The 19656-nt window shown below is 35.7% G+C and overlaps 2 protein-coding genes and 1 long non-coding RNA gene across 4 annotated transcripts; all 3 read left to right on the top strand.

Moving 5' to 3' along the window:
* The first annotated feature begins 827 nt into the window (after positions 1 to 827).
* Positions 828 to 8623, top strand: mgat1a (alpha-1,3-mannosyl-glycoprotein 2-beta-N-acetylglucosaminyltransferase a). Its single transcript, XM_082180803.1, has 3 exons — positions 828 to 1068; positions 2402 to 3343; positions 7456 to 8623. Exons 2-3 carry the CDS (start codon positions 2690 to 2692, stop codon positions 8152 to 8154), a joined length of 1353 nt encoding a protein of 450 aa, XP_082036929.1. The 5' UTR covers positions 828 to 1068; positions 2402 to 2689; the 3' UTR covers positions 8155 to 8623.
* Positions 3350 to 7449, top strand: LOC309506858. 2 transcript variants are annotated; one of them, XR_014208950.1, is made up of 3 exons: positions 3350 to 3767; positions 3827 to 4756; positions 6238 to 7449. It is a non-coding gene; the product is annotated as an uncharacterized lncRNA (long non-coding RNA). The 2 variants fall into 2 exon arrangements; XR_014208951.1 differs by having other exon boundaries at positions 3350 to 4756; positions 6238 to 6938; positions 6973 to 7449.
* Positions 8624 to 8896: 273 nt separating the features above from the next.
* On the top strand, positions 8897 to 17480 carry sh3bp5la (SH3-binding domain protein 5-like, a). Its single transcript, XM_082180806.1, has 6 exons — positions 8897 to 9501; positions 10051 to 10113; positions 11375 to 11503; positions 11636 to 11794; positions 13363 to 13536; positions 15155 to 17480. Exons 1-6 carry the CDS (start codon positions 9286 to 9288, stop codon positions 15713 to 15715), a joined length of 1302 nt encoding a protein of 433 aa, XP_082036932.1. The 5' UTR covers positions 8897 to 9285; the 3' UTR covers positions 15716 to 17480.
* Positions 17481 to 19656: the final 2176 nt, after the last annotated feature.

The raw sequence follows: 19656 nt of genomic DNA, 5'->3' as shown, positions 1-19656 counted from the left end.
GGTACACTCGGTTTTAGAGGGATTACTCAGCACTCGTTAGGAGTTAATAAAAGTAATTAGATGCATTAAAAAGCTGAGATCCTAAGCTTTAAAATGATATATAATTTGTGTTGTTCCATTCAGTGGTTGCTTAGTAATTAATTTTTTTCTTTCCGAATGGGAATAAATCAAATAAATAAATAAAAAAGCTATAGGCCGCCTATAGGCGGTTATAGGACATGACACATAGTTATACATTTTGAAGCCACTAGATGGCGCTCTTCTCACTTGAACATTTTTTTTTTTTAGGCCTGCACTCTATTTTGATGTGAAATGTTGCATTTATTGAAAATTAAAATAAAATAAATAAAATAAAAATATATATATTAATTCTAATGGAAAAAATAGCTCATAAAAATTATATAATTAATGCAAAGTATCATAAAAAATTCAAAAAATTCTAAATAATAATCAGAAAACATTATAGAACAAAAATATATTTGATTGGTTATCCTGGGAAAAAGTAAAGTAAAATTTTAAGGCTTCGTCCGCTTTCGGGCGGGAGGAAGCTAAGTGTGACCCAATTATGAAGAAGCCCAGAGGGCTAATTGAGGAGGCCACCTGTTTTCCACCTCTGGTTGCTCTTGTAATAAGATCCTCGGTCACCAGAGACACTGCTAATAAATTTCGCGGGATCAGCATAAAAACCATGACGCCTTATACAGCAACGCATATCCAGAGGTCAAAACCTTTTCTCTAACCTTTCACCTTTCATGGACACAAAGGAAATGCGTTTTATGTACACGTATCTCTTCATTAAGGTAAACACAGAAGAGGGAGGGACTTCCTAAAAATGACGCCACCCGGAAGTCAAGTCAAGAACTCTATTACATTCTTGAGCGAAGCTTGAAGGGTATACGCGAAGGAAGTTTACTGCGCTTCAAATGAAGGATTATTCAACGTCTAATCCACACCAGAGTCAAATAAATGACTTGGATTAGTTGAAATTGGACATAATCTTTGAAGCGACGGAAATATGAGTGTATGCAGACGGGAAACATGACAGAGTATGAGTGCGCGTTGACTCGTGTAAGTCAGATATGTTGGCATTTTTTACGCATCATTGTGTTGCTTAAACTCATCTCTCATGGGTGATAAACAGGTTGGTTTAGTTACTGTTAAACGGTTGTGGTTGAGGGAGTTCTGGATGAGCTACAGGTGAGATTATTGATCGACGGACGAGCCTGCTTGATAATGTTGCGTTACCATTTGCACATACTATACAATGGGAAGGTACATTTCGAAATACATATTCAACCAATAACAGTGACTAATTAAACAACAACTTTAATGCATTTTGAAACTGATCTTAGTATAATTAAAAGGTGTACTGTATCATGATACATTCTCATAATGTAGTTGACAAATACATTAGGTTTAATTTAGCTTACGTATATGCTCTAACAAGTCACAATTTATTTTCCATCATTTTAAATCACACGTTAACTATTTAAATATTTATTTAAACGAAGTAGCAGTCAAATTAGCAGCAGTTAAATAACAGATTTTGAAGCACAAATATATGATGTAGTCTCTCAATTAATATGAAATCATACTCATAGAACATAGTGTATAATAATTATACAAAATGTTTAAAATAGGATTACACTGCAGGACACCACTGTCATGGCTTCATATAAAATACTCTAATTCATGGATTATCAGAACAACACTGATCATTTTTCTCATTTTCATTTAATTTAACTCGATGTAGTAAAAGAACAAAAAACCAAAGTAAAAACTACATAGACATGTCTTAAAACTCACTAAAACACAAATCACGAAAACTTAATATAAATATATGAAAATAATACAAATTCAAAATATTATTAAAAACTATATCTTATTGATACTAAAATAACGTGTATCCCTTGTACAGGATATTGTTTCTGAGTGGAAGTAATTGCTGTATAAGGAGATTTGAATAATATTCAAAATAAAAAATAAGTAAAATAAATAAATAAAAACGTGTACCACACGTCATTTGAGATTTCAGTGAATAGGCTAATGTGTGGAAGGTGAAAATGTACCACGTTGTAAATAAAAACTATGCTACACATAACTATAAAAAAAGATAGACCACCTTGACTAAATTAAGTGTTTTGCATTAAATGAAACGTTATGTACACAGAACAAATCCACTCAAATTGTGCACCAGTGAAATGCAAAAGAAGTGGACTTTTTTCCATTCTAATCTGTTGTTTGTAACATTCACACTTGTATGCAAAAGTGATTCAAATGAGAAAAATACTGAAGCTTTCTCAGCTGTTTGGTTGTAAAACTTGAATTTAATATACTGATTCTGAACAGTTGGCAAACATTACATGTGACCTTGTCTCTGTTTATCTTGCTTATTTTACAGGCTCTGCTGAAAGTAACTGTGCCACTTTGGACCGTAACATCTATATCACAATCCTGAAACCTGGAATATGTCTTATTTTCACCTTCTGTTAGTTTAATGTTACAAAGTTCTTTTATTTTTGTGACAACTGACCGAAAAATATCATGCGTAGCATGTGAAAAAAAATTCAAAGATCTACAAGGCTCTTCTTGGCCATCCATCCATCAAACCTTCCTGTTCTACATGCCCGCTTTATATATCCATCCATTTCTTCCTTCCTGAATCCTCTGTCCCATCACGCATCAGGCCATGCTCCCCAAGAGAAGTTCTCTTATCATTTTTGGTGCTTTCATATTTGTAGCTTGGAATGTCATTCTTATTTTTGTCTTCATGAGACGCCCCTCCAGTCAAGGGTCTCTGGACAGCCATGGGGAACCTGGTAAAACTGGGGACGGAGCCGAAGGAGGCAAGTTCGCAAATATAATGAAAGAGGTGATGCGCGTAGCTGATGCATTTGAAGCTGAACTTGAATCGCAGAGGAAGATCCTATTGCAAATCCAGAACCAGTGGTCAGTTTGGGAGAACAAAGGCGGTGTGACAGCTGCCAATCAAAATGTAGAACATTCATCTCCGGTGGTCATCCCTATTTTAGTCATTGCTTGTAATCGTGTGACAGTGAAACGCTGTCTTGACAAACTCATTGAGCACCGACCGTCGGCCGAGCTCTACCCAATCATAGTGAGCCAAGACTGCGGACACGCAGAAACATCTGATGTGATCGCCTCGTATGGCAGTCAGCTGACCCATATCAAACAGCCTGATCTTTCAGATATCTCAGTACCCGCACAGCATAAGAAGTTCCAGGGTTACTACAAAATCTCGCGGCATTACCGTTGGGCGCTCAACCAGGTTTTCAACACCTTTTCGTACTCAACGGTTGTCCTTGTGGAGGATGATCTGGAGGTAAATTCCTTTTAATGCATGTTGTGTGTATAAAGTCTATCATTAAAGGAACAGTTCACCCAAAATTCAAAGATGATACACAAGGGAATTTTGTTTTAAGGCTAATTTTTTTTTTTTTACCATGCAATTACAGCGAAAGGAGACTGAATTTTTCAAGCTTCAATAAAACTGTAAAAGCATAAAAAAGTATCTTGAAAATGATTGCTAAGACTCATGCACTATATGTAAAATCTTGTGGAGTCATAAAATAGCTTTGTACGTGTGTGCACACTTTATGTATGTATGTTTATATATACCTCCAAGTCATATGTGTGTATATATATATATATATATATATATATATATATATAGCAGAGGTGGGAGTAAGTCACACATGTGCAAGTCACAAGTAAGTCTCAAGTCTTAACCTTCAAGTCTCAAGCAAGTCCAAGTCAATTTTGTGAAAAGCAATTCAAGTAACTGCTTTATGTCAAGCAAGTCAAGTCGTAGCTTGGGTTAAGCAAGTCACTGGCAAGTCATACAAATGTTTGATGATTTAACTGAATTTATATATTAAAATAAGTTAAAACTGTAGTAGTTACGGACTATGGGATTTTTATTTGCAACAAAAAAAATTGCAATATGCATTTCTACTCAAAAGGACTCCACATACAGCTGAGTTGTTAATACAATAACAATCTAAAAATAAATAAAATGTAAAACTACATAGCCTAAAATGTAACTGAAATTAGGCCAACATAAAAGCATGTAAAATATTGAAACAGCTGCTGTACCGAAATATGCCTCAAACATTGCAGAAGACCATTAAAAAGTATTAATCAATGCAAGTATAATGGTTTCTATGCCACCAAATGGCATTCTTCAAACAAGCATCCCCTTCATGGAACATGAACATATATATCCTCAAGTTAGATATTTCCTTTTTTTTTTTTTTTTAAGGAAAGAGAAAGAGAGATTATTTGATTTAGTATGATTAAAGTGAGTGGATGTGAGTGCATATGTATGAGTGAAGAGTGTATTGTTTGCATGTGCATGGTTGAGTTTGACTTTTTTTTATTTTCGTGTGTGTGTGTGTGTGGGGGGAGAGAGAGAGAGAGATGATTTGAGTGTGATTCATATTTGTGAGTGAATGTGTGTGCATCTGTATGAGTGAAGAGTGTATTGTTTGTTTGCATGTGCATGGTTGTGCTTGCAAGTTCGAGGTTTTTATTAATTTTTCTGTTTGTTTTGTTTTGTTTATTTGTGGATGCATGGTTGGGTTCGCAAGTCTTGTATGAATTTTTTTATTTGTGTGTGTGTGAAGGTGTATAGGCCTACAATCTTTTATGTGCGTCCCCAAAAACTATCCATAGGCTTTTCACTCAAACACTGAAGACCAATTATTAGACAGTGTACGATTGCAAAAAAAAAAAAGTTTACAGTTTATTGACTACGGAAGCCCTGAACCGCAACGTAAAAAAAAAAAATTATGTAAAAAAAAAAAAAAAAAAGTAAAAAAAAAAAAAAAAAATTATGTAAAAAAAAAAAAAATGCTATCATTTCGAGATTAAAGTCGAAATGTTTCGAGATTAAAGTCGAAATGTTTCGAGATTAAAGTCGAAATGTTTCGAGATTAAAGTCGAAATGTTTCGAGATTAAAGTCGAAATGTTTCGAGATTAAAGTCGAAATGTTTCGAGATTAAAGTCGAAATGTTTCGAGATTAAAGTCGAAATGTTTCGAGATTAAAGTCGAAATGTTTCGAGATTAAAGTCGAAATGTTTCGAGATTAAAGTCGAAATGTTTCGAGATTAAAGTCGAAATGTTTCGAGATTAAAGTCGAAATGTTTCGAGATTAAAGTCGAAATGTTTCGAGATTAAAGTCGAAATGTTTCGAGATTAAAGTCGAAATGTTTCGAGATTAAAGTCGAAATGTTTCGAGATTAAAGTCGAAATGTTTCGAGATTAAAGTCGAAATGTTTCGAGATTAAAGTCGAAATGTTTCGAGATTAAAGTCGAAATGTTTCGAGATTAAAGTCGAAATGTTTCGAGATTAAAGTCGAAATGTTTCGAGATTAAAGTCGAAATCTTTCGAGATTAAAGTCGAAATCTTTCGAGAATAAAGTCTTCCGTAGAAGTTGTGTGTGTGCTTGCCGTTATTTCACATTGCCGCACATGCGTGTGCGTGTGTGTGTGTGTGTGTGTGTGTGAACTGGATCTATACAAAATAATAGCTTTTTACTTTTATCTGGGCTTTTCAACAAAGGGATATTCTACAACATGACATTAGGCTATAGGACTTTATAAAATATACTGTCAGACTGGATCAAGATATCCAGCTTTATGAATGAATGAATGAATGCATGAATGAGGCATTTATATAGCGCTTTCATATGTCTACTGTAGGCCTACACTTAAAAGCGCTTTACAATCATTTCAGGGAATCTTTCCTCAACCACCAGTGGTTATTATATTTGAGGAAATCACGGGATCCGGCCAAATGATTGGATACAGAATGATGCACTTAAAATGTATCCAGAACGTACGGTGTCTGTCTATTATAGACGGCAGTTCGACTTCACAAGCGCATGTATTTACACACACGCACACGCATGAATGCCTGTGCGGCAATGTGAAATAACGGCAAGCACACACACAACTTCTACGGAAGACTTTATTCTCGAAAGATTTCGACTTTAATCTCGAAAGATTTCGACTTTAATCTCGAAACATTTCGACTTTAATCTCGAAACATTTCGACTTTAATCTCGAAACATTTCGACTTTAATCTCGAAACATTTCGACTTTAATCTCGAAATGATAGCATTTTTTTTTTTTTTACATAATTTTTTTTTTTTTTTTTTTACTTTTTTTTTTTTTTTTTTACATAATTTTTTTTTTTTACGTTGCGGTTCAGGGCTTCCGTAATTGACAAAAGCTCAAGGTTGTGTTTTATTGCGAGTGTACACAAATATAAGTAAACACTTTGCAGTTTGAATGATGTTCTGTATGAACTAAATGACAGAGTATGTTTTTATGTTTCCACTGTTCGATCGCGCCAATGTCTCTCACACACACACCCACACCCGCAACATATTTCAGCATTGCAATCTTGACATCGCCCTCGCAGTCGCAGCCTGTTCATTATAGCCACAGAGCTAAGGCGGGACAGATTACGTGACCGTTAAGAACCCGCGTATCTAACAGTAGTTCCACATTACATTAATTAATTTACACTTGAGTGTTATTTATTTTTATACCGTGCAAATTCATGCACTAACCGTGACGCCCGTACCGTTTCGGTTCAATACGAATACATGTACCGTTTCACCCCTAGTCTGTGCAGCGCCAGTTCAAGTCGAACAAGCCTGTTAGCAGTCTCTGCTTGCCTGCTGCGTCACGTGGTTAGGTTGCGGTGCGTTCAAAAACAGATATTTATTAAACAGAATACAAGTTATTTCGAGTCATTTAACTCAAGTCCGAGTCAAGTCATGAATATAAAGTCCAAGTCAAGTCTTTTATAAATATTTGTCAAGCAAGTCTGAAGTCCTAAAATTTGCGACTTAAGTCCGACTCGAGTCAAGTCATGTGACTTAAGTCCGACTCGAGTCAAGTCATGTGACTCGAGTCCCCCACCTCTGATATATAGTAGTCAGTCAACATTTGAAGTGGCTCAAAAAAGTTAAAGTTGTCCTAAGACAAGAACGGGTATTGTTCAAAATTCATGTATAACTTTGATAAAAGGTTTTGATACACACACACATATATTTATATGTATTTATACGTTGTTATTCACTGAAAATGTTAATAGCTGTTCTATTAGTATCAGGAGAAGTATCTAATAGTTTAATGGATTAGTGTCTAATAGAATCAGTTCACTGGAGGAGAAAATTTTCAGTGAATAATTAGCTAAATTTCATCTTGATTCTGACACAAAGCCATTGGTTAACTACAGAAGACTTGGCATTTAGCCGTAGGGACCACATTATAATACTTTTATAGATGCTTTTTGCATCCTTTTTTTGAAGCTTGAAAGCTTCAGCACAATGTTCAGAGTGTCTCCTTTTGTGTATCATTTTGGGGGTGAATTCACATTTTATTTTGTTGATGGTATGTTTGATCTTTTTTACACCAGGTGGCCTCTGATTTTTTCGAGTACTTCAGATCGCTTCATCCAATTTTAAAATCAGACCCAACTCTGTGGTGCGTGTCTGCCTGGAATGACAATGGCAGGGAAGGATTTGTGGACCCTGGAAAAGCGAGCCTGTTGTACAGGACAGATTTTTTCCCAGGCTTGGGCTGGATGCTCACAAAGGACCTATGGGCAGAGCTTGAGCCAAAATGGCCGGCCTCATTTTGGGATGACTGGATGCGGCACCCCGATCAACGCAGAGACAGGTCCTGCATCAGGCCAGAAATTTCCAGGACTTTAACATTTGGCAGGAAGGGTGTGAGTTTGGGGCAGTTTTATGACAAGTACCTCCGCTTTATCAAGCTCAATACTGAATTTGTGCCTTTTACAAAAATGGACCTGTCTTATTTAGAAAAGAATAAATATGATGAGAGCTTTGAGAAGGAGGTTTACGGTGCTCCGGTTGTCACCGTGGAAGATTTGCAGAGTGGGAAACTGTCTGGGTCTGGCCCATTTCGGGTGCAGTATTCAAGTCCAGATCGTTTTAAAACATTGGCTCGCAATCTTGGCGTAATGGACGACCTGAAGTCAGGAGTCCCACGAGCTGGGTATAGAGGTGCAGTTAGTTTCCTTTTTCGTGGAAAGAGAGTCTATTTAGCTCCACCTGCTGGTTGGAGTCAATATGATCCAAGCTGGAGTTGAGGTGGGCTGTGCCTACATCACAATATTTCTTCTTTTTTTAAGGTGCAAAATACATGAAAATAATATAGCATGTTATCTGTTACCATTATTTCCTTCACATCATTCATGAGAGTAATTGTCTTAAAATTCCATTGTGCTGCTTTATGATGGAAAAACTTCCAGAGGGGTTTCAGGACGAAGATAAGATGATACCAAAGACAATAACAGATTAATTGATCACTCAGACGTTTTCCTCAGGTTTCATTATTTGTGTATATAATGTCAACTAGGATTTACGTGAGAACTTTTAGTCGCTTCATTAAACTGATAGACTTAAATCTTATCCTGACCAGTTATACATTTATCACACAAAGCATATTTGTTTAGGAACTGAAAATGATGGTAAAATATGATTAAAAAAGTAACACTTATTTTTTAAAAACTGTGAATACTGTTCTAAGTGCCTTTAAATATTGGGTGTTTTGATTCACTTCTGTGTACTGTCTTTATTATTAAATCATGTGTATGGTTCATAGCATTGTGATTGGAATATATTGAGAAAAACCACATTATGGTTTGTGTTTTACTTATACTGGAATTTTTGAGAGGAAAATAAATGTTTTGTTAAATTTAATCTAATACCTCATTTTTTATAAAAAATAAATAAATAAAAATGATTATTATTAGCCACACAAAAGACTCGTAAATGCGCACCCACGCTATTACGTTACACGCATGTTACATAACGTTGACTACAGTAGCCCAGAAAGTCCTAAAAGGTTTGGTTTCGCGTTTTCTATTTACCTCACTTGAGTATCTCATTTCGAATTATTGAATGGTGGAAGCAGTTCGATGTTAGCCATGGGGTAAATTTGTGATAAATTAATGGACTTTAGACGGTTTTTGGTCATGTAATCTCCATATTACCTTTCATGGAACTTTTAAACTCGTCAATCCGGTTTATTTATTTCCTGATAGTCATTTGCAGTAGCGAGAAAGCTAAACTAAGTTACCATAGAAATGAAGAAAGGCAAAGACATTTAAAATATAGACAAGGGACGTTAAGTTACCTCTCTTTTTCGCTTTCGATTTGATAGTTTGCGCCTTGTTAATCGGCAACATTTGATCTCGGATATCTGAAGAGGCCTGTAAATGGATCCAGCGGCTTTGCGTGAAAGTCCTGCGGGTTCAGGAGCAACTTCAGTGGAGGAGAGAGGAGGAAATGAGACGGAGGAGGAGGTGACTGAGGACGGCAGAGAAGCTGATGGAGAATCCGAGGAAACGGAGATGGAGAGGAAAGACTGCGAGAGATCAACATGTCCAGATGAAAACTCACTCACCGAGGAGGAACTGGATCCCAGAATACAGGTAATCTGACATGTGAAAGTTCTGATACAACACTGTTTATTGAAGTTATTTATTACTATTTTTTAAAACGTTTTGATCCAAAACCAAGCCGTCCACGAGCAAGCTGTTAAATATCTTGTATCTCTTTAGCAAATTCTTTATTAATTAACAAATATTATATGTTTAACAGATTTGAAGTTCGTGGACGTTAAGTTATGAATGTAAATCAAAACAATCTTGACATTTCTGTTTCTATGTGCACTATCAATCAAACATTTAGACAAACATGTTTGTTCTTTATTATTACTATTTTCATTATTATGTCATAAAATCACCTGTTATATTATATATTCTTTATATTCCCTTTGCTTCATAGATTCATCATCACCACTTTGGGCATAATAATAATAATGTTAGTTATTATAAAGTTTTACCAAATGTATTTTAATGAAGTTATTATAATCTCAAAAAATCTTCGGTTTCTGGGTCACCCTTATTTTGAATTGAACCATCAACACTGAAGATCATTAACCGTTGTGCGACTGTCATCTGCTGTGTTTCTGTGTCTAGGAGGAACTGGAGCGCCTGAATGAGGCCAGCGAGGAGATCAACAAGATGGAACTGGAACTCCAAGTATGTGGAAGTTCAGAATGCTTTTGGGGGGAAATGGTTCCTTACTTCTGAGACATTTGGAACGGTTTTGTTCTTTGAATGGCATAGTTCACCCTAAAAAAAAAAGGTCATCATTTTGGCTACTCACCCTGGTGTTCTTGTAATGCAGTATACTGTTGTTTTTCGGACAACAAAAGGAGAAAATTTACCGCTCGTGCTCATCCATAATATTGACCAGCATTAAGCTTTAAAAAAACAAGCAACAGAATGGTCCCATGCAGCAATGCTGTATATTCCTAGTGTTCTGGGGGTATACGATAGGATTTGGCAAAAAAGAAACCAAAATTGGATGTTTTATTATTATTATATTAATACATTATTATTAATTAATGAAAAATGATTAATGAAAATCCTGACTTTGGATGGTCTTCTGTGCACGGCTGCAAGTTCATGGGACTCTATTACTCACCCAAAAAAACAATCTGTGTACTTTCTTCAATGAGTTGATCATCTCCAGACCGTAACTCTATTAGTCTGATCACAGTCAGAATGTGAATGCGATAACAAAATGGATATGGGTTGTATTTCATGTCGCGTTTTTATTTATCTTGATTTCTCACAAATATGCTTTCTGGCCAAGTCAGAGTGAACTGCGGCACTAAAAGCTTGACACTTTTAATCAAGAACGAGTGTACATGATTATAATCTCAGGTTTTAGACTATACTTGGGATCCACTCGGCAACCTTTCTGCTACTAGCCTAGCTTGATTATTAAACATTAAGCAACACATAGTGTTATTTTAGTATCATTGAGATGCAATCATAGTTTTATTAATATTCTGAGTTAGGTTTTATTTTTATATTTTGTTTTAATTTTAATGTTAAAGTTTTAGTAATTTTAATGTACCCCTTTAATTTGTCTTATTTATATATGTCTATATAGTTTTGATTAATTTTATATCAGTTTTAGTACGTCAAGATAAACTAAATGAAAATGGGAAATGTTGCCTTTGCAACTAGCTGAAATAAATTGTTTATCTATTTTTTTTAAAATATTTTATTTCAGTTAACATTTATTTTATTTCAAGTAACAAAAATGTTTATTTTATGGTTTAATCTTAATTACCTATAATAACCACCCTATATAAAGCAGATACAATTATGATTTTCCCTCTCTTGGATGCCAAACAAGATTAACAGTAACAACTGATCTTGCTTGATACACACACTTTATTTTATTATTAACTTGTTGTGAATGGTATGCGTCTATTTTTGTTGTCAGGAGTTTCGGTCCAGCCACAGGAGGATAATGAACGAATCTGTGCTTAAACTCAAGGCCAAAAGTTCAGAACTGGGGTCCTGCATCGAGAAGGCCAGGCCTTACTATGAGGCACGCAGGAAAGCAAAGGAGGTACCCGGGCACACACTCTCTCTGTTTAGCCTTCTGGAAAAGGCCTGTGTTCCAACGGCTGTCCTCACAACCTTCACCTGATAAAATCCTATTGTCTCTTCAATACATTATGGTTGGTTTCACTCTTCTTAGGCCCAGCAGGAGACCCAGAAAGCCGCGCTCAGCTTTGAGAGAGCGGTGTCCATGCACTCGGCTGCTCGAGAGATGGTCCATGTGGCTGAACAGGGCCTCACTGCGGTCAAGACGCTGGATCCAACCTGGCAAGAGATGTTGAATCATGCTACATCAAAGGTATGCCACTTTCCCTCAGCTTCTCTTATCAAGTGGTATCAAGCAGATAAATCTCTAACCTTGAACTTTGAGCATGTTTTCTTACGGAGTCGACTTGACAGAATCATGTATCATAACAGCATTCTGCATAATTTTGCAAGTACATACGTGTGTGTGTGTGTGTGTTTGTGTATGTATGTGTATATATATATACACTCACCTAAAGGATTATTAGGAACACCTGTTCAATTTCTCATTAATGCAATTATCTAATCAACCAATCACATGGCAGTTGCTTCAATGCATTTAGGGGTGTGGTCCTGGTCAAGACAATCTCCTGAACTCCAAACTGAATGTCAGAATGGGAAAGAAAGGTGATTTAAGCAATTTTGAGCGTGGCATGGTTGTTGGTGCCAGACGGGCCGGTCTGAGTATTTCACAATCTGCTCAGTTACTGGGATTTTCACGCACAACCATTTCTAGGGTTTACAAAGAATGGTGTGAAAAGGGAAAAACATCCAGTATGCGGCAGTCCTGTGGGCGAAAATGCCTTGTTGATGCTAGAGGTCAGAGGAGAATGGGCTGACTGATTCAAGCTGATAGAAGAGCAACTTTGACTGAAATAACCACTCATTACAACCGAGGTATGCAGCAAAGCATTTGTGAAGCCACAACACGCACAACCTTGAGGCGGATGGGCTACAACAGCAGAAGACCCCACCGGGTACCACTCATCTCCACTACAAATAGGAAAAAGAGGCTACAATTTGCACGAGCTCACCAAAATTGGACAGTTGAAGACTGGAAAAATGTTGCCTGGTCTGATGAGTCTCGATTTCTGTTGAGACATTCAGATGGTAGAGTCAGAATTTAGCGTAAACAGAATGAGAACATGGATCCATCATGCCTTGTTACCATTGTGCAGGCTGGTGGTGGTGGTGTAATGGTGTGGGGGATGTTTTCTTGGCACACTTTAGGCCCCTTAGTGCCAATTGGGCATCGTTTAAATGCCACGGCCTACCTGAGCATTGTTTCTGACCATGTCCATCCCTTTATGACCACCATGTACCCATCCTCTGATGGCTACTTCCAGCAGGATAATGCACCATGTCACAAAGCTCGAATCATTTCAAATTGGTTTCTTGAACATGACAATGAGTTCACTGTACTAAAATGGCCCCCACAGTCACCAGATCTCAACCCAATAGAGCATCTTTGGGATGTGGTGGAACGGGAGCTTCGTGCCCTGGATGTGCATCCCACAAATCTCCATCAACTGCAAGATGCTATCCTATCAATATGGGCCAACATTTCTAAAGAATGCTTTCAGCACCTTGTTGAATCAATGCCACGTAGAATTAAGGCAGTTCTGAAGGCGAAAGGGGGTCAAACACAGTATTAGTATGGTGTTCCTAATAATCCTTTAGGTGAGTGTATATGTGTGTGTGTATATTTCATTGCACAAACAAAAGCCTGTTTATGTACATAATATGTAACAAATGCACAATTAACCCCCCATATGACCCATAGAATCTGCAAGTACAAAGAGAACAAGGTCCAGTTCAAAAAACTTTTTCTGGGGTGTCCAGGTGAACGAGGCGGAGGAGGAGCGCATGAAGAGTGAACGCGAGCACATGCGTGTCACCCAGCTGTGTCAGGAGGCCGAAGCCCGCGTGCAGGAGCTGCAGAAGTCACTGAAGAGATCCATCATGAAGTCCAAGTCTTACTTCGAGCTTAAGGCTCAGTTCAATGACATTCTAGAGGTGTGTTGCGATCTCATTACAGTTGCACAGTGGGCTCCACAAATATTGGCAGCTTTGGTAAATATGAGCAAAACTGACTGTGAAAACTTATTTTAGCAATTTATCCTCTTAGTTTTTCATTCAAGATATTCACAAAAATCCAAGCTTTAATTAAAGTCAAACAATTGTAAGAAAGAAATTATTTTCTTGAAACAATTTTTTCCCCCTGAAATATATGTACAATCATTTAATACTTTGTGCGACCTCTCTTTGCCAAGATGACAGCTATGGATCTTCATATTGAATCTTCATATTATTCAGATTGATAAACATATGCAAGAGATCTGAGAGCATTCCTCCATAGAATCACTCCAGATCCTCCAGATTCAGAGGTCCACGCTCGTGAACACCTTTCTTCAGCTCATCCAACAGTTTTTTTTATGGGGTTTGAGTCTGGGGACTGCTATGTTCTACGATAGTCTATTTCATGATTTGTCCAGCTCAACAACCTTTTGTCACACATCATTACTGGTCTTTCCCACAGTGATGGATGACTATAGGAATTGTCCCTTCATATTTAGAGCCCAGTGAAACAGGAAGTCATCATGACTTAACACTTATGTATTATTTAAAAATATTCCATATGAAGTGGAATATACTTAAGTGAGTTGTAATTGTGATATAAATATTTTGGAGAAAAAACATCGCATTTATCCCACATTTATATTTTGTGTATATTAACTTTAATTAAAGGTTCGATTTTTGTGAATAATTTGAATGAAAGACTAAGAGGAAAAATGGAAAAAACAAACTTTCATAGTCAGTTTTGCTCATATTTACCAAGGATGCCAATATTTGTGTTGCCCACTGTATAGTGTTGGTGTTGAAAAATATGGCCATGCCTACTAAAATTGAATGAACAGATTAAGCAAAAATGAAAATCTGGTCATCATTTACTCGCCTTCATGTCCTTCCAAACCCATATTACTTTTATTTTATTTTATTTTTTATATACATAAAAGCAGTCCATAAATGACTTTTTGCACAATATTTCAAGACTTCTGAATCTCTAAAATAGCTTTTTATTAAATTTTTTATTCTATTTTATTGTAATATTATTAATATTTTGAGTCATTTTTCCCCCCAGTTTTAGTAATTTCGTTATGTGCTTTTGTCATTAATAATATTGCTGTTTGGGTTTCATTTATTTTTATTTCAGTTTTTGTTATTTTAATTTTAATTTTAATTTTATTTTTTTATAAATGTATTATTTATTTCCAGTTAATAATTTTCAACTAAGCTTCAGCTCAAACTTATTTCAGTTTATTGCCAAGGCAACTCTAATTTTCAATTAGTTTCAGTTTTTAAGCTAATATTTATATTTAATTTTTATTTCAGCTTTATTTCAAATAACAGAAATATTTTTAATAGTTTTAATGATTATAACCCTCATACAAGCAAACAATTTTTTTTTTACAAATTTAAACTCTTATTGTTGCCATAGCTCAACATGAAGGCGAGTAAATGATGACAATTATTATTTAGATTAATATGGTCTATGGTTGATTGATTAAGATTTACTATTCACCATTCACAGTTAAAGTATGTGAACTGAACATAGTCAAAAATGTTTTTGTAGGAGCACAAGTCAAAAATTTTAGAGTTAGAGAATCATATTTCCAAAGCCAAGTTGAACTACTCCAGCACCTTGCGCCACCTGGAGCAAATCAGCGAGGAGATTCATGCCCAGAGGGAGCAGGAGCGACCAAAGGGCGGACCAATCAAATCGTGCGGTGGGCGGAGCTCTCCTGTAGGAGCAGAGGCAATCGGCAGCATGGGTACCGAAGGCGGAGCTTGTGGAGGCTACCCGAGACCAAGCGATTGGGTGGATGGGAAAGAAGGCGTGACTAATACCAGAGAGTGGGTGGAGACGCATCAAAACTCCAGGTGGGTGGACATGGGAAGACCTGAGGTGACCAGATCCGGTTCAGACTCTCTTTCCATCGTCAGCTTCCAGACCATCATCTCCGATCTTGGAAAGTATGACTCAGTCGAACACCTCGGTCATCTCAGCAGTAACGTCAGTCTCTCAGGGGAGGAGGGGGAGAGAGACGGGATTGAGAACGATAAAAAATGTCCAAAAAATTTAGACATTTCAGAGGAGTTTCTCAAACAACACATGAGAAGTGTCAGTTTATGAGTGCATCCATGAATGATGTTTTCCTCACATGAGGAGCTTGTTTCTTGACTGACAGAGCAACTCTTAATTATTATTTATTGTTGAGCCTTTTTTTTATCAGTACTTGAAAAGGAGAAAGACAAAAGAGAATGATGATAATAATAATAATAATTATTTTAAATTATTTTTTTACCCAACCATCACATGAGAAGTTTGTCCTGTTTGAGTATCTCAAATAAAGTGGTAAAAGACTGACAATATCTGCAAGGCTAGTAACCCTGCTGTTCAACTTAATTATAAAATACAACAAATATATTTTTTCATCCTATTAAGCACCTAATATTTTTCTATGCAAATGTATAAAACCGTGTCTTATACACACGCTCTTATTATTATAGTCTCTATAGCTGACATAATGATAAAATGAGGCTTATCGGATTTTACTGACCGCTGATGAACTTTAGTTCACTTACTGACATAATAAATCTTTAAAGGAACACTCCACCGTTTTTTGAAATAGGGCTTATTCACCTTCTTTCCTACATTTAGATAGGTGGGCAAATGCATTTTTGTCTCAGTGCATGCATTGTTTTAGTTTGACAGGGTTGGCGCTAGCTTAGCTTAGCACAATGAATGGAATCCTTTGTTGCCAGCTAGCATGTCCTGAGTAAAAGTGATATAACATTTTTTAAAAACCCACCTAATTACTTCTTGTGGCCTGCGTATTCACAACAAGTACAAATAGTGATGCAGATTAACACTAGGCGATTTCCTAGGCAGATATTGACTTATATATTAAGGACTATATTAGGGGGAAGCACAGGCGAAGCACTGCTACTTGGGCGTGATATCTCTGCGCCCAAGTAGCAGTGCTTCACCTGTGCTTCCCCCTAATATAGTCCCAAGTCGATATCTGCATAGGAAATCGTCTAGTGTTAATCTGCATCGCTATTTGTACTTGTTGTGAATACGCAGGCCACAAGAAGTGATTAGGTGGGTTTTTTTATATTTTTTATATCACTTTTACTCAGGACATGCTAGCTGGCAACAAAGGATTCCATTCATTATGCTAAGCTAGCGCCAACCCTGTCAAACTAAAACAATGCATGCACTGAGACAAAAATGCATTTGCCCACCTATCTAAATGTAGGAAAGAAGGTGAATAAGCCCTATTTCAAAAAACGGTGGAGTGTTCCTTTAAAGGTAAAATGCCATTAATCATAATGCTAGACTCTAAAATGTCACCGATTTTTTTCTTTTTCTTTGAATATATTAATCCCATGCTGACTTAGAAATAGTGGTTTACAAAAAGTGCTTTATGCCCCAGTGACACACTGTACACTGTCCAATCAAATCCTATAGTTCTTAACGCACGCATGAGGTTCGCTTTATGTTCGTCTCATTTGCATTAGTGCACTCCGGCCTTTTTATCAGAAGAAACATTGATAATGACAGAAGTACAGATTTTGTGAAGTTGGAGAAATGAAGTGATTTTTATTCTCAGTGCAGGGTTTGTAAAACACCCGCTGCTGATCATTTTGCTGTTTTGCTGTTTAAGACAATCACTTTTCTACATTTCAGAATTTATTTTCATTGAATGAATTTCAAGCGTCTTTAAATGCTGTTTGTCCTGATTATCTGAGAGTCTTTGTTCATTCAGTGTGCTTTATACATCTTGGCTATTTTGATATTATTATGTTTATATTATTGTATTTAACGTGTTCTGTGTGAAGATGTGCACAGTGGTGATGTCTGATGGAACAATAAATGTAAATGTATGAATTTATATTATTTTGGAGATTTTTTTGTTTTGTTTTGTTCTATTTTAGTATCTACTTTTTTAAAGGCAAGTCAGAAATTGAGATATTAAGATCATGTGGGCAGAATATAGGCTACATATACATACAGCACCTGTCAAAAGTCCGGAAACATTACAATTATCTAAACAATAAGAGAAACAACAAAATTATCTTATGTTCACTACGGTTGCATTTATTTAATAAAAAATACAGTAAAAACTGTAGTATTGCAAAATATTACAAATCACAAATTTTGTTTTTTATTTGAATATACTGTATTTTTCAGCATCATTACTCCAGTCTTCAGTGTCACATGATCCTTCAGAAATCATTCTAATATGATGATTTGCTGCTTAAGAAACATTTCTTATTATTATCGATGTTGAAAACAGTAAGTGTGCTGCTTAATATTTTCGTGGAAATGGTAATACTTTGGTATCTTTGATGAATAGAAAGTAAGTACAATGAACAGCATTTATTTTTTAATAAATGTATTTATTAAAGCCTTTATTAAATAGAAAACCTTTATTACATTATAAATATCTTCACTGTCACTTTAGATCAATTTAATGCATCCTTAAATGGATAAAAATAAATAAAAGTGTTAATTTCTCTCTTTTTTAAAAATCTTAACACAAATGTTTGAATGGTATCACAATTTCCATAAAAATATTAAGCAACACAACTATTTTCAATAGTTTCTTGAGCATCAAATCATAATAGAATGATTTCTGAAGGATCATGTGACACTGAAGACTGGAGTAATGATGCTGAAAATTCAGCTTTGATCACAGGAATAAATTACATTCAAATAAAAAAACATTTATTTTAATTTGTAATATTTTGCAGTACCACTGTATTATTGATTAAATAAATGCAGCCTTGGTTAGCATAAGAGACATCTTTCAAAAACATTAAACATTTTTTTTATTGTTTTCAAACTTTTGACTGGTACTGTACAGTCTGGAGGGTTTAGGTTCAATTAAACAATCAAAATATGAGGAGTACATTATATTGGAATGAAGAATACACTAAACTTGGTTAAGATATTACAATTACAAAATTATTTGGCTAGAAAGGCAAACTCCAGCATATAAATATCGTTTTTATTGTATTATGAAAAAAAATAAAAAATTCATAGGAAAACAAAAACCTCACAGGAAATAAAGCATACATTGACTACAGTGTAATCAGTTATTAATATTTAGTTGGTTCTCCCTTGTTTTTGATTACAGCAGTCATTGACTCCCTTAACTTTGCGCATGTGTCGTGATTAACTTCTCTACAATCCTCCAAAGGTTTTTCCCAATGTTAAGTTACATTTTAAAAGTGTTCATATATACACACGCACACACACAGCACATCCTTGTTATCCAGGTGTTGTAAATTTAATTCAGGGTTCATCTGCCAGCATATGTCGTTCCTGATTTTAATAAACTGCCACCATCAAAAGTGCAAGGGCAGAGAAGGTGCACAGTCCTCTCCTCTGATATGAAAGTGAAGCTCCAGAAGATGACTGAAATAAGACTTTGACTGTGATTTATTCTCTCTGAAGTCTTCCTTGTGCTCTTTCTCTGGCAACTTGTACCATCCTGTCAGTTTTTACACCGCATCTGCTTATACCTTCCTGACTCCTGAGCTGTTTAGATGCTCATAAAGAAAGAGACGTAAATATTTCACAAGGTTCTGTTTCAAAATCCTTTTCCTTGCACTGGGCAATCTGATTATGACTATTGCCTTTTTACCTTTTCCTGCCTTTTTTAGAATTATAACATTTTATATATTTTCATAATTTATGTTTTGTTTACTGACTAATCTTAAAGTCTTTCTCTCTTAAGAGTGTACTTGGAACAAGAAAAAAAAAAATAACTTAAAGTAAGTTCTTGTTCTGCCTTAAATGCTTTAAGTTTACTCAACTCAAAAAGTTGTCACTTTGTACAATTACACAATTCAAGTTGACTAAATTAAAAATTTTAAGGCAGCATGAATACCTATACTTTTTAAGTTGAAACGTATATTTTTTTTTTACAGTGTAACAACTAACTGATTATTTTAATATGAGGATCAAGCTCATTCTGACATCACAACAGAATCAACAAAAACTGTAAAAATGGCAAACAGTTGCTTGTTGGTTTATTTAAAAAAAGAAAAAAGTGTATCATA

The sequence above is a fragment of the Leuciscus leuciscus genome, assembly GCF_965113295.1.
Source record: "Leuciscus leuciscus genome assembly, chromosome: 9".
Classification (NCBI taxonomy): domain Eukaryota; kingdom Metazoa; phylum Chordata; class Actinopteri; order Cypriniformes; family Leuciscidae; genus Leuciscus; species Leuciscus leuciscus.
The sequence above is the reverse complement of the archived record's forward strand: the minus strand, read 5'-3'. Positions and strand labels throughout refer to the sequence as shown.

Excerpts from the sequence above, each read along its gene's own strand:
- mgat1a (XM_082180803.1), top strand. The coding sequence starts at position 2,690 with ATGCTCCCCAAGAGAAGTTCTCTTATCATTTTTGGTGCTTTCATATTT. Across the intron at positions 3,344-7,455 it reads TTGTGGAGGATGATCTGGAG|GTGGCCTCTGATTTTTTCGA; the intron begins GTAAATTCCTTT and ends TTTTTACACCAG.
- sh3bp5la (XM_082180806.1), top strand. The coding sequence starts at position 9,286 with ATGGATCCAGCGGCTTTGCGTGAAAGTCCTGCGGGTTCAGGAGCAACT. Across the intron at positions 11,504-11,635 it reads CACGCAGGAAAGCAAAGGAG|GCCCAGCAGGAGACCCAGAA; the intron begins GTACCCGGGCAC and ends CACTCTTCTTAG. Across the intron at positions 13,537-15,154 it reads AGTTCAATGACATTCTAGAG|GAGCACAAGTCAAAAATTTT; the intron begins GTGTGTTGCGAT and ends ATGTTTTTGTAG.